The sequence below is a fragment of the Panthera pardus genome, unplaced genomic scaffold (assembly GCF_024362965.1).
Source record: "Panthera pardus isolate Hobbes unplaced genomic scaffold, ASM2436296v1 HiC_scaffold_12, whole genome shotgun sequence".
NCBI classification, from domain to species: domain Eukaryota; kingdom Metazoa; phylum Chordata; class Mammalia; order Carnivora; family Felidae; genus Panthera; species Panthera pardus.
In genome coordinates, this window is record NW_026526677.1 from 3577246 (window position 1) to 3590289 (window position 13044).

The following is a 13044-nucleotide window of genomic DNA, read 5'->3' on the forward strand; positions in this document are numbered from 1 at the left end:
CTGGGAGCCCTGTGTGAGTCGCTTGTGGCTACCTCCCCTCCCCTGTCTCCTGCCGCCTCCCCGGCCCCGCCCCGCCCCTCCCCTCAAGCCAGCGGTCCGCACCCTGCTGCCTCCGGGCCTTTGCACTGCCCTTCTGCTACCTGAACTGTCCTGCTGCCTCTTTGTTACTCAGGCCTCCAGGGGCCTCCCGGACCAACCGTGTCACGCTCTGTTCTATTTCATCAGTGTCTCTTTCTTCCTCTGAAACTATCTGGTTCTGGGTTCCATTTTCTGGTTAAGCATCTCACACTTTCTGTAAGAAGTCACAGCCTGGGGGGAGGACTGGTCTGCTTTGTCCACTGCTGTCTGCTTGAACCCTACATGAACGAATGTCTACAAGGTCCGGGCGCCAGTCTTGGCTTAGGTGCTAAGGAGCCCCGTGACCTCGGGCCAGTCACTTGCCCACTCTGAGGCGGTTTCTTCATTTGACAAACGGGGCTAAAGATCCTACCAGGAGCCCTCATCGTCCTTGCGATGCTGTCCCCGGACGTTGCCTTCATGTCTAGACTAAGGAAGCGGTTCCAGAACTTGAGAAGGATGCTCAGGGCGTTGAGCTTGTGCTTTGCTGATGTTCTTGGGGATGCAGGAACGTGAGCACTAGGGGGCGCTCAAAGCTCTCCCTGGTGCCGGACGCACGTGAGGCGGAAGGAAGGTCCCCGGCCAGCAGGGCTGTGTGGCTTTGCTGGCCTTGGGTGTGAAAAAATACCTTTCCTTCGTGAAATGGTTGTGTTTCTAGGTGGTAGTTTTAAAAAGTGTGCACACGTGCCCCAGTGAAAACACCGGCAATCCTAGGTGGGTCCCCGAAAGGGTTGGGGACACTTTAGGTCCGTGGAATCCTCAGTGCTGTGTTGGGTTGGCGGGACCGGGGGTGGGAACTTGAGGATCGCGATCGCGGAAGAGGCTGCTGGGAAGGCGTGACCACGACTCCCATCCCAACATAAACGCAGGTGCGCACACACACACACACACAGGCAAACACACAGGTACACACGTGTGCACACCGCCCAAACATCAACACATACGCACACGTGTGCACAGGCAGACACGAACACATGCAAAACCACACACACGCACACACACTCTTACAGGGCGAGGGAGTCCCAGGAACATCTAGAACAATCCACGTGTCTGACACGGGAGGAAATGGATGCCTATGATCCCTCCCAAATGTGCAGCTCGACCTGGGGGCTCTGAGGACAGCCTCCCGGCTTCCTGGGGCGAGGGGCCACACGGACAGCACTCAACTGAAGTTAAGTGGTCGTGTATCCAAATTTATTTAGTTGAGTGAACCTTCAGCCACGATCCTCTGCGGATTTGTGTACACGCTTTTTTTGTTTTTTAAAAAATGGTTTCCATAAAAGGATTTTTGGTAATCACCTACTTTTTAATACAATGTTTATATACAAAAACCCCATTTCAAACTACTCACTGTACAAGAGAAAACAAAGCATCAGACCGCACGAGCTTAGCAAATAGCGAAAATCTATGGCACCTACAGACTTCGATCACAGTTGGCGACTTAAGGGAATCATATCACACCCAACCGCATGTTCAAGACAAACACTTTTACGTTTTCTTCCCTTTCTTTGGTGAAACATTTCCTGTGTTTCTCTTGGTGCTTGAGAAACTTCAGGTAATTGGTTAGGGTAATTGCTGCAAATTTAGAGTGCTCATGTCATCTAGGAGACTTGTTTTTACAAGCGTTAAAGTGGTAACTGTCCAACAGTAACATTCCTGTAAGTAAAAATATAGAGAAGTGTTACCAAAATAGAAGGCTTTATTAATAAAAATCTTTGGTAGTAACAGTATTTTAAATTCCTCTCAATGATATCTGGTTAACTAATAAACTCCTTCCACGTTTGAGCTACAGAAAAAACCCTCACATCCACCATAGAATTGATTAAAAACCCAATAAATATTCTAAAGCTGTAAATGTTTTCCCGATGCCTTAAGACGTCTTGAAACCTGAAGCCGTCTTTAGAAATGCCTCCGAGGTCCTCTCTCTCTGCTCGTTTTCCTGTCGACCCGGTTTTCTTTTCTTTTCTTTTTCTTTCTGTCCCACCAAGAGGACCGTTCTGAGGCCGGCTCGTGGTGGTGGGGCAGGTGTGTGGCTGGCGGTGGGGGTCGGGACCCCGGAGGCGCGGGTCACCTGCTTCCTCGGGGACACCCGAGCCCTGCTGTGCTCCAAGAGCAAATTCTAAACTCACAGGCACCTCTTTCTGGCCACAGTGACTCGGTTTCTGAACTAACCGGAAACAGAAGATGAAAAGCCGTCGGACTTTTCCGACCCGGAGGCAGGTGATGCCTTCTGGGACTGGTGTCGAGCTCATTTTTCCATTTTCCCTCCAGTACCGCACGGCGTTTGCCCCGATGCTTTGGGACACCTTTTCACCTCTCTAAAGGCATCAGGCGGGGTTAGAAAAGACGCTTTCTGGAGGCCTCTGCTCACGTTCCGCTGCAAAGGAAACCCACGGTCCCCAAGAAGTGTTTCTGCAAAGCGCCCGCATTCCCGCGTGTTATCACCCTATCCCCAGCGATCATTTTGATTATCCTTGAATACTAAAGATAAAAAAAATTCCCTGCGTAACAGTTTTGTGCAAAAACGAGGAGAAAAAAAAAAACAGAAGAAGAAGACAGGAAGAGGTTGTCCTATCAGAAGGTGGGCTTCCAGGTTCTCCGCGAACACAGGAGCCCCGGGGCCCGGCGGCCTGGAGGCCAGGGGCGGCTACAGGGCGCCCCCGGGGTACTCGGGGCTGTCCAGGCCGGCTTTGGGGCCGTGACTGTTGCAGGGCTCATCCTTCTTCCGGTCCTTCTCCATCCACGTGCCCAGCAGCCGCTGCTTGCCCTGCTCCTCCCTCATGAACAGCTCCACCATGAGGACCTTCTCCTTGTGGATCTGCTGGCTGATGTCCTTGGGGATGTCTGGGATGACCCAGTCCACAAAGTCACTCATGAACATGACCAGGTTCTGCAAGGACAGTCGGTGTGTGGGGGGTGGGGAGGAGGGCCCCCGCCTGCACCCCGCCCCCCTCCACCGCCCCCGCCTCCACCTGCGCCCACCCCGCCGCTCCCAGCCCACCTCAGGCACATACTTTGGGCTCCCCGGGCCTCGGTTTCCCACAAGGTGTAAACGAGGCAGGAAACCAGCCAGAGGGCCATCCGGGAATGGTGGCTGACGCCTATAAGGGACCTGAGCTCAGCACACAGCAAGTTTCTGAGTGGTTCTGACTCGCGGGGCTGGGAAGCTCAAGAAAGGATACGATCGGCCTATAACGAGCGTCAGGCTTTAAGGAGAGTAGGTAAAATAGAAATAGGACAAAAGGGGATGGAACCTAAGTCTCTGATGATTCCACAGCCCCGTCTTCACCTCGCAAGGCCTCCCAGGGCTACCCGAAAAGTCCGCTCCCTCCCTGGGGAAGTTTCTGGTGCGCAGAAAGCAAATGATGGGCTTTTACAGAAAAACCGAAATCTGTTCTTAAAACTCTTGTCCAGTGATCGTTTGTCGGCACATCCGGCTGAGTTAGACACCTTGTGGATGGTGCTGGTGCCCTCCCTCACCCTCTTGCCTTTCCTGGGTGGTGCCCCCAGCCCCCAGCTGCGGCCAGTGCTGGCTGCTGACGCTCACACCTGCCTCCTCTCCAGGGAGCCGCCCCCTCCTGTCTGCCTCTTCCCGGCCTGAACGGCCTGCGGCCAATGACCAGCCAACACCGGCGGACAAGAGGCGCTCTCTTGCCTCAAGGTGGGCCCACGTGTGCTGGGGCTCATGCTCTGGAGCTCTCGCGAGATTGGGTGAGGCTGTCTCCCGCTGAGACTCCCTCTCCGCTGCACTCCCTTCCCCTCTCCTGGGAGGCTTCCTCCAGTAACCCACTTGCACAGAATCCTTGTCTCAGGCTCTGCTTCTGGTAAACTCAGCCCCAGACACTAGTTATTCCTATTGCAGAGTGTTCTGGAAAGCTGACAGGTGAGGCAGCACGGCCTCAAGGAAGGAGGGGGGGGGCAGAAGTCCCGCCCGCAGCCGCAGTGTGTGTAAAAGGCAGAGCGGAGGCCTGAACCCAGTTCTTGGGATTCCAGATGCTAGTGGGACACACGTGAATGGAACCGTGGCTGGGCCCACGTGGCTAAGGCTGCTCCCCCATCTCTGGGACCTCAGGTGCTGTGTGTACCGGTGCGGTCCCCAGTCTGGGGTCCCATCCACTGGGAGTCACTTCGGCCTCGGAGTTAAGCCATCTCCTCCCTAGAGACCAGGTGGGGCTGGGTCCCCTGGCTCCTGGCTGGGGTCTGCAGTCAGCGGGGAACCCCCTGGCCTCCTGCCTGTACCGGTCCTGTCCTCTGCGGAGAGACACTGAGAGGCCGAGAGGGGAGACTGTCTCCTTCAATAAAAGCCACTTGTATGGAGCTATGGTGACCTCAGGTCCCTCCCTTGGGGGCCTCAGAGTAACTTCCCCAGGCCTCTAAACGTCCCCATGGCTGGCCAGCTCCTGCCTTCCGACCCTGTCCTGGGCTCACGGTGCTTCCTCAGGGCCCAACCCTCCAACCTTCCGGAAACGGGGACCTTCCGTACCTGGAAGACAATGACAAAGGCCAGCCGGGCTGCCAGCACGGCCCAGAAGTCCTTGGAGATGTCGTACTTGTGCTCCGACCACGGGGGCTCCCGGTAGTCCTTGTACCTGCAGACATGGCCAGGCATCAGTGTGGGTCTTCGAGCAGGAACCGGATTCCGGCCGGCGCCCTGCGGCCTCAGGAAGGCCTCTGCCAGCTCTCGGGCCACCACCACCGCGGCGGCCCTCCCTGGCGGAAGAGGCTCCAGACCAGCCGCTCACACGGTGGGTGAGTCACTCTCGGTGTTGGAGGGCGGGGGCTGGACCCCCGAGGGCTGGGCAGGGCCCGAGGGGCTTCGTGGAAAACGCAGACACCGCGACGTGGCCCCACGGGCCCATCCATATGAGCTCACAGCAGGCGACTCTGGGACCATCCAGTCCTGGGGTTCCAAACTTTTTTATTTTGTAATGTTTCTTTATTTTTGAGAGAGAGAGAGAGAGAGAGAGAGAGAGAGAGAGTGCGAGTGGGGGAGGGGAGGGAGAGGCAGAGAGAGAGGGAGACACAGAATCCGAAGCAGGCTGCAGGCTCTGAGCTGTCGGCACAGAGCCCGACGCGGGGCTCGAACCCACTAACTTCGAGATCATGACCTGAGCCGAAGTCGGACGCTGAACCGACTGAGCCCCCCGGGCGCCCCATGAGGTTCCAGACTTTTAAAGGCAGCAAAGCCCTTCTTCCTAACAGGAATCTCACCTGAGACTCTAGTGGGTCACACAGAGCAAGTGGGGGTGCCTGGTTTCCCAAGCCTGGAGCCCCCCCAACCTCAGCCCAATGCCCACCGTCCACAAGACCCCCGCTGGGTTCCACGAACCCCAGGTTTGAAACCCACCTCTCCAGTCTCTCCTGTCTACTGTGGAGACTGCTGCAAAACAGACCAACACACATTCTCCGAAAGCAGCCCAAGTATGAGGTCAAACACGCGACTGGTGGGGACAGGACCCGCCAGCCAACTGTCCCCCTGCCTGCCGGCCCCACGGGACCCAGCACCGCAGGGGCACCTCCTTCCTCTCTTCCCGCTGAAGCTTCTTGGCTGTCCCCTCCTTATCTCCACATGACACCGGCCCATCCCCCTCCCTGGGTTACCAGGTGTAGACGCTGCCCGCTGCCCCCTGCCTGGGCGGACACCCTCTCCCCCACTGACCCTCGTTCCACGGAGCACCGTCCTCACTGCCTGCCTGTCACTGCCCTGCCATCGCGCACTCCCCCCCCCCCCCCCCCCCCCCGCCTCAGAGGGCCCGGCCCACCCTCCCGTTCTCAGAGGTCCCGAGATGACCAGTCTCTGGAGGCGGGGTGAGGATGACAACCCAGGGTCCCGCCTCCACCCAGGCCCTCCAATTTCAGGGGATGCTGTTGGCTTTAATGGCGCTGACCCTGTGGTACGCATGGCAAAGGCTTCCCCAAGGCCATCAGAGCTGTGGCGGGGGCGGTTTCCGGGGGCCGGGTCGTAGGCGCACCTGCTGGGCACCGAAAAGCTGAGGTCCGGTGGAGGGGACCAGAAGAGTAAGCACCTGGCTCTGCGGGCACAGCCCTGGCCTGCATCCAGAGCCAGTGACCGCCTTGCTGTGTGTTCCCGAGCAACGGCCTGGCCCCTCTGGGCCTCAGTCGCCATCTTCTCAGTCACACGAGAAGCATTTATTGAACAGCTACTACATTCCGGCCCCCGTTTCGGGGGTGGCCACTCAGGAACCCACTACAGACAGGGCCCCTCACCCACGGAGCTTTATTTCTGGAGCGAGCTGGATGGGAGTCTCTGAGGAACCACTCGGCACTGAGCTGCCAAACCCAGAGACAGGACCGGGCGGGGGAACGTGCACTTGGGTGCCAGCTGCACGGTGACACAGGACTCGCTCGACCTGCTCTCTGATGGGAACAGGCAGCCCCTGTTCTTCCAGCGTCAGAGGCCACACATACCTGCTCCTCCCTCTCCTTTCTGTGCTGGAAAGTATGTTTGGGCTCCCTGGCAAACTCCTACGCATCCCTCAAAGCCCACTTACAGACCTGTCCCGATGCCACCTGCTGCCATCTGCACCGACGTCTATCAGAGACGGTCTTACTCTCCCCTTCCCAGCTCTGCCTGCCAGCCCCCATGGGGAGGATGCTAACGCTCTCTCTGGGGGTGGCTGTGACGATCAGATGGGACAGTGCCTGTCTTGGTGCAGGGATAAGTGGTAGCCAGCAGCGATGACAGTTCTCAGTGCTGCTCTGCGTCTCTCCACACCCACCGCCCCAGGCTGGCGCACCCCCTGCCACCAATTCCTGTGAGAGGCAGCGTGCGTGGGTGCGGCTGGCAGAGGCCTGGAGCTCCCAGGCCCGCGGTGCAGGATCTTGGCCAAGGGTTGGGGGGGCGGGGGTGGCGGGTAAGGCCTGGCTGGGGCCTGAATCCCAGGGAGCGGAGCGGTCTGACCCACGGTCTTCTGAGTCCATGGGGGAAAAAACAAGACACGTACAAACGGGTCCCGGCCCTGTGTCCCTGGCCCCTCCCCCACGTGGCCAGGACCCTGGGCTGATGCATGGGACAGAGCTGCTTCCTCAGCCAGTGTCTGGGACCCAGCGTCCGGTTCCGGAAAACCGAGGCTAACCTCGTAAATGGCAACACTGACGTTTCAGAGGGAATTTCTGATAACGTGAACACATCTCCGTGCCTTCTCTGTTCGTTATTATTCTTGCTCTAAAACGGACCCTTAGCAACGTGGTCGAGCCTGTGTGCTTAGCGTGGAGCCTTCAGACAACACAGACGAGGCGCTGGTGGAGAGGAGACCCAGGGGGCCGGAGGCCCCCTTCCCTGCACTTCCAGCCCCCCACGCCGTCCCCATCCCCAGGTCACCACCCCGAAGCTGGAAGCAGACCATTCCGGGCCCTTCCTGGGATTTCCGTGCCCGATTCCGAGCCCACCGAAGCGAGTCAGTGGGTGGGCTTCTGGGAACCGGGCTGTGTCGCGGGACTGGCTGTGTTACACGCCTTCTCTACCTGGCCGGCCTCGCTCTCACTCGCTCCTTTCCGCCGCCGTCCCCGCCCTGGCTGTCGTCACGCAGGGCCAGCCGCGAGCGCCTGGTGTCCACAGGACCTCCGGAGCCCCGAAGCCAGGCAGGCCTGCTTCCCTTTTCCAAACGCCCCGGTGCTGCTGGTTTTCCAGTTCCTGGGCCTGTTTTTTTTTTGCTGGAAGCTACTTCTTGCCGCCATCGGTACCCTGGAGCCTGGCAGTCGCCCCCCACCCCCGCCCCAACTCCCCTTCAGTTGGCCGACGTGATGGAGACGTATGAACGAGTCTATCGGACTATGTGTAAAGTGGGGCAAGGACCCGCCGAGCTCTACCGCGCGGGCTCCGTGGCTGGGCTCTTGGCCTCTGAGGTCTTGCGTTTCTGAATCTCAGCTGAGTTAGACGAGCTCACACCGGTTCCCTCCTCCCTGCTTTTGTCCGCATTGCCCTGCCCCTGCACTTACCACCCCCGCCCCCCACCATCCACCCTCCACCTGCCTCCCCTTTACCCTGATCTGCAGAGAGGTCCCTGGATAGCTGGGACCGTGCCACCCGCTCCCGGGTCTACAGACCCTAACCCAGGTGTGGAAGAGGCCCAGGGAACGGCCAGGTCTCAGCTCTGCCTCCCATGCCTGATCCTGTCTCCATCTTTCCTGGGGTGCTCCTTGCACACCCCCCCGTGTCTGGCCATGGGGGGCCCCCCTCCCCAGGTCTGGCCGTCTCATCCATGACTTCTTCTCCAAGTCAGTGTGCCCAGTCTTCCTTAGGGCTTCTCAATTCTCTAGCCACGACCCCACACCCTGGCACATGACCCAGGTCTAGCCTCTACCCTCTGGCCACAGTGCTTCACTTAGGGATGGGCAGGCCAGCGAGATTCAACCCCGACTCTTGAGAAAGACGTTCTGCCCCTGGCCTGGCTGAGCAGAGAGGGCGTCTTCACTGCCCACCAGAACACGATACCACCACGGAGTAAGGCAAAGCCGGGAGGCAGTGCCAGAGGGGGACCGGATGGCAAGCTGTGACCCCTGGATCCAGCCATGCCTGAAGCTGTCCTGGCCTCCTTAGTTAAAGGAGCTCACAGGGGGCACCTGGGTGGCCCAGTCGGTAAATGTCTGACTCTTGATTTCACCCCCGGTCATGATCTCACAGTTCATGAGTCCGAGCTCCGTATCCGGTTCTGCACTGACAGTGCGGGGCCTGCTTGGGATCCTCTCTGGCCCTCTCTCTCTGGCCCTCCCCTGCTCACGTTCTCTCTCTCTCAAAATACTAAATAAACACGAAAGCAATTGCTCGACAACCAAAGGAACCAATAAAGCCCCTCCTGGTGCCACCATTCTGGGGCTTGCCCCTGAAAGAGCCCTCACTCGAACTGGGGTTTGCCCAGAAGCGCGTCAAGAGAGATGCTGAGAGCCGTACCTGCAGATCTGCACCTCGTAGCCCAGATCCAGGGGGTCGTTGGGGGCCGTGCCATTCTGGAAGTCACTGACGTTGAAGGAGGAGAGGGTGTGGTTGACGAAGCCGTGCATGGTCCCGTTCTGGCTGTACATGTACAGGTACACCAGGCGAGGGATGAAGTCGGACGTGAAGGAGATCACGAACGCCTGGGCCAGGGGACAGCGGGGTGAGCGCGGACCCCCGGCTGGGTGGGGGAGGGGGGCTCGCCCCGAGCGGGCCTGGCCATGTGACCCTCTGCCCACGAGTTGGCCACGTGAGCAGCGTGTTGAGCGAAGAAATGAGAGTTCCAGGCACTCCCGGAGGCCCCCCTGGCAGCCGAAGGGGAGGGCCTGGGGGCAGGGAGCAGGACACCCCAGCAAGAAGTCCCGGGGACAAATGCTGCCTCTCACCGGCTGTGTGGCCTTGGGTGGGTCACCTAACCTCTCTGTGCTCTGCGTGCTTCGCCTTCCTGGCTCGCTTGAGAGGGAACGTGGGGGTAGAAAGGTCTTGGTAAACGGCCATGTATTCCAGAGCCGTCTCTGGGGGCAGCCCGTGTGGTGCCAACGGCAGGGCAGGGCCCCGGAGCCTGACGGCCTCAGGTGAGGTCCAGCCCGGCCTCTTTCTGGCTGTGTGGTGGTGGGCAAGTCGCCTGACCTCTCTGTGCCTCTGTTGTCTGGCACGTAAGGTGGGCCATGACAGCCCCCGCCCTGAAGGTCGTGTGTGTGAATGGGTGGATGTGTGCAAAGAGCCTGGAAGGGCCTGGAACATTCTAGATGCTCGATAAATGTTAGCTGCCGTTACTACTGCTGTTGGTTGTTCCCATGAGATGTTTCCAGCTGCTCGCAGCACCCCTGTGCCCCAGGGAGACTGTCCCCTGTTCCAGCACCGCCCTCCGCCTCAGAGCCCTGTGCTCAGCCACCCAGGTCGGGATGAGGGGCCGTCGCTGTCCAGGCTGCCCGCTCTGCCCGCCGTGGCCCTTTAACGAGGGGTTTCAAAGCCTCGACTGGGCAGGGGGGCGGCCACCGGCAGGGAAAGCAGCGTCGGGGGACTCTGAGGGTCCCTTCTCCGGGACTGAGCTTTACTTCCTGTGCTGTGGGGGCCGGATCCCCAGGCCTCGCCCTGACCCTGACCCCGACCCCGACCCAGCATGGTGTAGGCCCCAGGCTGTGCCTACTCCTGAGAGCAGTCGCCTGTGTGCAAACAGGCAGCTTCTGGGGGCTCGGGCACGGCCAGCAGGCGGAGGGCCGAGGGTCCCAGGGTGGTGGACCCGTGAGGCTCTCTGGGGTTTGCACGCCCGGGGTTCAGCCTTGGGCGCGGAAGCATGTGTTAGGGACCACCGGACAGCTCAGCCCAGGGCGGTCCTGGCCCCAGCACGGTCACGTGGACCTAGACGGGCAGCTGCAGGGGAGACTGAGGGCTGGTTGGCATGACAGAGGGGCCACTGCCCTTCTAACCTGTCGGCTCAGAGGCAGGAGAGGCCGGGAGGGTGGGTGGCACCATGGGGCAGGAAGGTGTGCATGAGATTCTGGGGAGGAGGGCTCCCCGGGCAGGAGTCTGGTGGGGAAAGCAAAATGCTTAGCGAGCTCCAGGTGTGTGTGTGTGTGTGGGGGGGGTGGGGGTGTGGGGGGATGGCAGGCTTCGCCCCCTTATCTGCATGTTTCTGCGTTTCCGGAACCTCTGGAGAATAGGCATGCGTTTTATATAAAGGGGAAAAGCTAAGTTTGTAAAAGAGGAACAGAATGATTGCTACGGAGTAATTTCTGTCTTCTCTCTCTCTCTCTCTCTCTCGTATTCTCAGGACGCTGGGGAGAGAGTGGACCTAAGAGCCAGGGTGGACATATGGAGAATTTGGCTCAAGGTTATAGAAAAAGGTCGAGAAGAACTTGCCAATCCCATCCACCGCTCATCCCAACCCCTCAGTACGACCAAGGGACGTGTCTAGACAGGAGATGCTTCCGCCAGGCTGGGGCCGCACGGGAGTCGGAGGCAGGGACCCCACCCAGCTTCCCTGCGAAGGGCGCCCCGCCGCGTGTCAGCTCGGCCGGGGCCTCCACTCAGCAGACGTCCCCGGCGTCACTTACGTTGATGATGACCGCCAGCTTCCCGACACCTCGGAGAATATTGTACCAGATTCCTGGGGGAGGAGAGCAGCGGTTTCAAGACCCCCCTTGCACCCGGATCTCAGTGACTCGGGCTTGCCGGTCAGTGGGCCTGCTGTGATGCATGGAGGTGAGGAGATGTTCTGGAGGTCCGGGGGGGGCGGGGGGGGGGCGGGGGGGGGGCCCTGGCTGACGACAGAGCTGTTTGTAACCTGCAAGTTGTAGCTTCTGAAAAAGGTGCTTCAAATCAGCTGCTGCCTTTCCCGTGAACCTGTTCACACTGCTAACTGGCGTGGATAAAGCCCTTCCTTCTAGAGAGACAAAGACTCACTTTGGGTGCGGTTCCTGCCCCTAAGGGTCCAAGCCCACGAGGTTCGGGTGTCCTAGACCCGTTGCGCAGCTGTGGTCCTAGGACTGTGTCTAGGGACAGACCAGACGTAGTGTCCGGGCCAACGAGCGGTACCAGGGCCCCTGGCTGGCGACGCCGGCCTCACGACCTGAGCTTCACGTGACAGCAGCGAGGTGCGAGACGCTTCCCATCCGGGAGCCCCGGTTTCCGCCAGCCCGGGGTTGTCCTGTACCTAATCACGGCTGAGCAGAGGGGGCCCCGCCCAGCGCCGGACAAACGCATGTTCCTCTGCCGGCCTCCCCAGCAGAGGTGAGGGGAGCAGGGCCCCGGGGAGGAAGTGCCCTGTCTGAGGGCCCGGGCGGCCTTGCCCCTTAGGCCCCTGACTGCCCCCCTCCTCCTCCAGCCTAGCGGGGCCCTATCGGGCCAGGCACGCGTCATGGGCAGCTGGTGGGCTCAGAGCCCAGTCCCGGTGGTCCCTCCCTGTCCCGGACCCATCTGAGATGGGGACAGAGGTCTGGTGCTCCTGTCGTCGTGCAAGAGGACGGCGGGGTGGGGTTCCTCCACCCAGGGCGGAGACCGCCGCAGGCATGGCCAGGGAGAGCTACACGTGGCCATTTCTGCCCTCGCGGGGGGCGCTGGGGGGCCACCCGGGCCCGTGGTGTCTGCAAAGACAGCAAGAGTGCAGGCCTGTGGGGCCCAGAAGCGGAGGCCGCAGGCTCAGACGCAGCCGCTGAGCTCCGCGCGGCAGACCCAACTCCGCCAGGCCGCGTGGGAAGCGAGGGTGGCCTCCCCGCCTCCGGCGAGCAGCTCCAGCACCCGAGGGAGCCAGGACCGGACCTTCTCCACGACCGGGGCGGCTCTCAAGGCGCCTTCCCGCCGGAACAGCACGGGCGGGCACCCACCCTGCCTGTCTCCCCTCACGGGGGCCGGCGGGGATGGGGGTGAGCGGGCCGCGGCCCTGGCAGGGGTGACGTGTCCCCGCAAGGTCAGCTGCCGGTGCTTCCTGCCTGCTGCTCGGGGCTGGGAGACCCTTCTGCAGACTCCGGGCTCCCGGGCGGGCCGCGGGCTGCGAGCTGCTCCTCCCTGCGTCTCTCCTGGCGTCCAGCGTGCTGTCTGGCACCTGGGGGCTCGGCGCTCCCGGGTCCACGTTGCCGAGTGCCCGCAAGAGGGCGGAGAGCCCTTCACATCCTGGCACGGGGGTGTTTCGTCGAGCTCGCTCACATGCGACTTAAAAAACATTGGCTGGTGCTTGCAAAGCAGGATGATGTGTTTTTAAAAACCTGGACCCACAGCCCCTGACAGAGCCCCGCTCTGGTCCGCGGGGGCTGGCACGGTGCCATGGCTGTGGGGGCGCCCCCTCCTGGCCGGGCCACACACTGCGGTTCTGTTCTCTGCAGGCCGGAGCCACCACGGAAGCCTCCCAAGTCCAGTCCCCGCTGAGCGGGAGGACGGGTCACGGACGAAGGGAGTGCCCGCTGCTCTGTGCCACGAGAGCATCCTCTGGGCCTGCTGTTCACTCCTTCACATGGCCGCCTGGCCCTGCGGGCTCT

At 60.7% G+C, this 13044-nt stretch overlaps 1 protein-coding gene across 1 annotated transcript in view; it reads right to left on the minus strand.

Moving 5' to 3' along the window:
* Positions 1 to 1289: 1289 nt before the first annotated feature.
* The window catches only part of ANO1 (anoctamin 1), a 141320-nt gene continuing 129565 nt past the window's right edge, over positions 1290 to 13044 (minus strand). The window contains 4 exon segments of the mRNA XM_053899345.1: positions 1290 to 3007; positions 4601 to 4706; positions 9029 to 9213; positions 11128 to 11180. Coding sequence (XP_053755320.1) covers positions 2765 to 3007; positions 4601 to 4706; positions 9029 to 9213; positions 11128 to 11180 — 587 coding nt within the window. The 3' untranslated portion in view covers positions 1290 to 2764.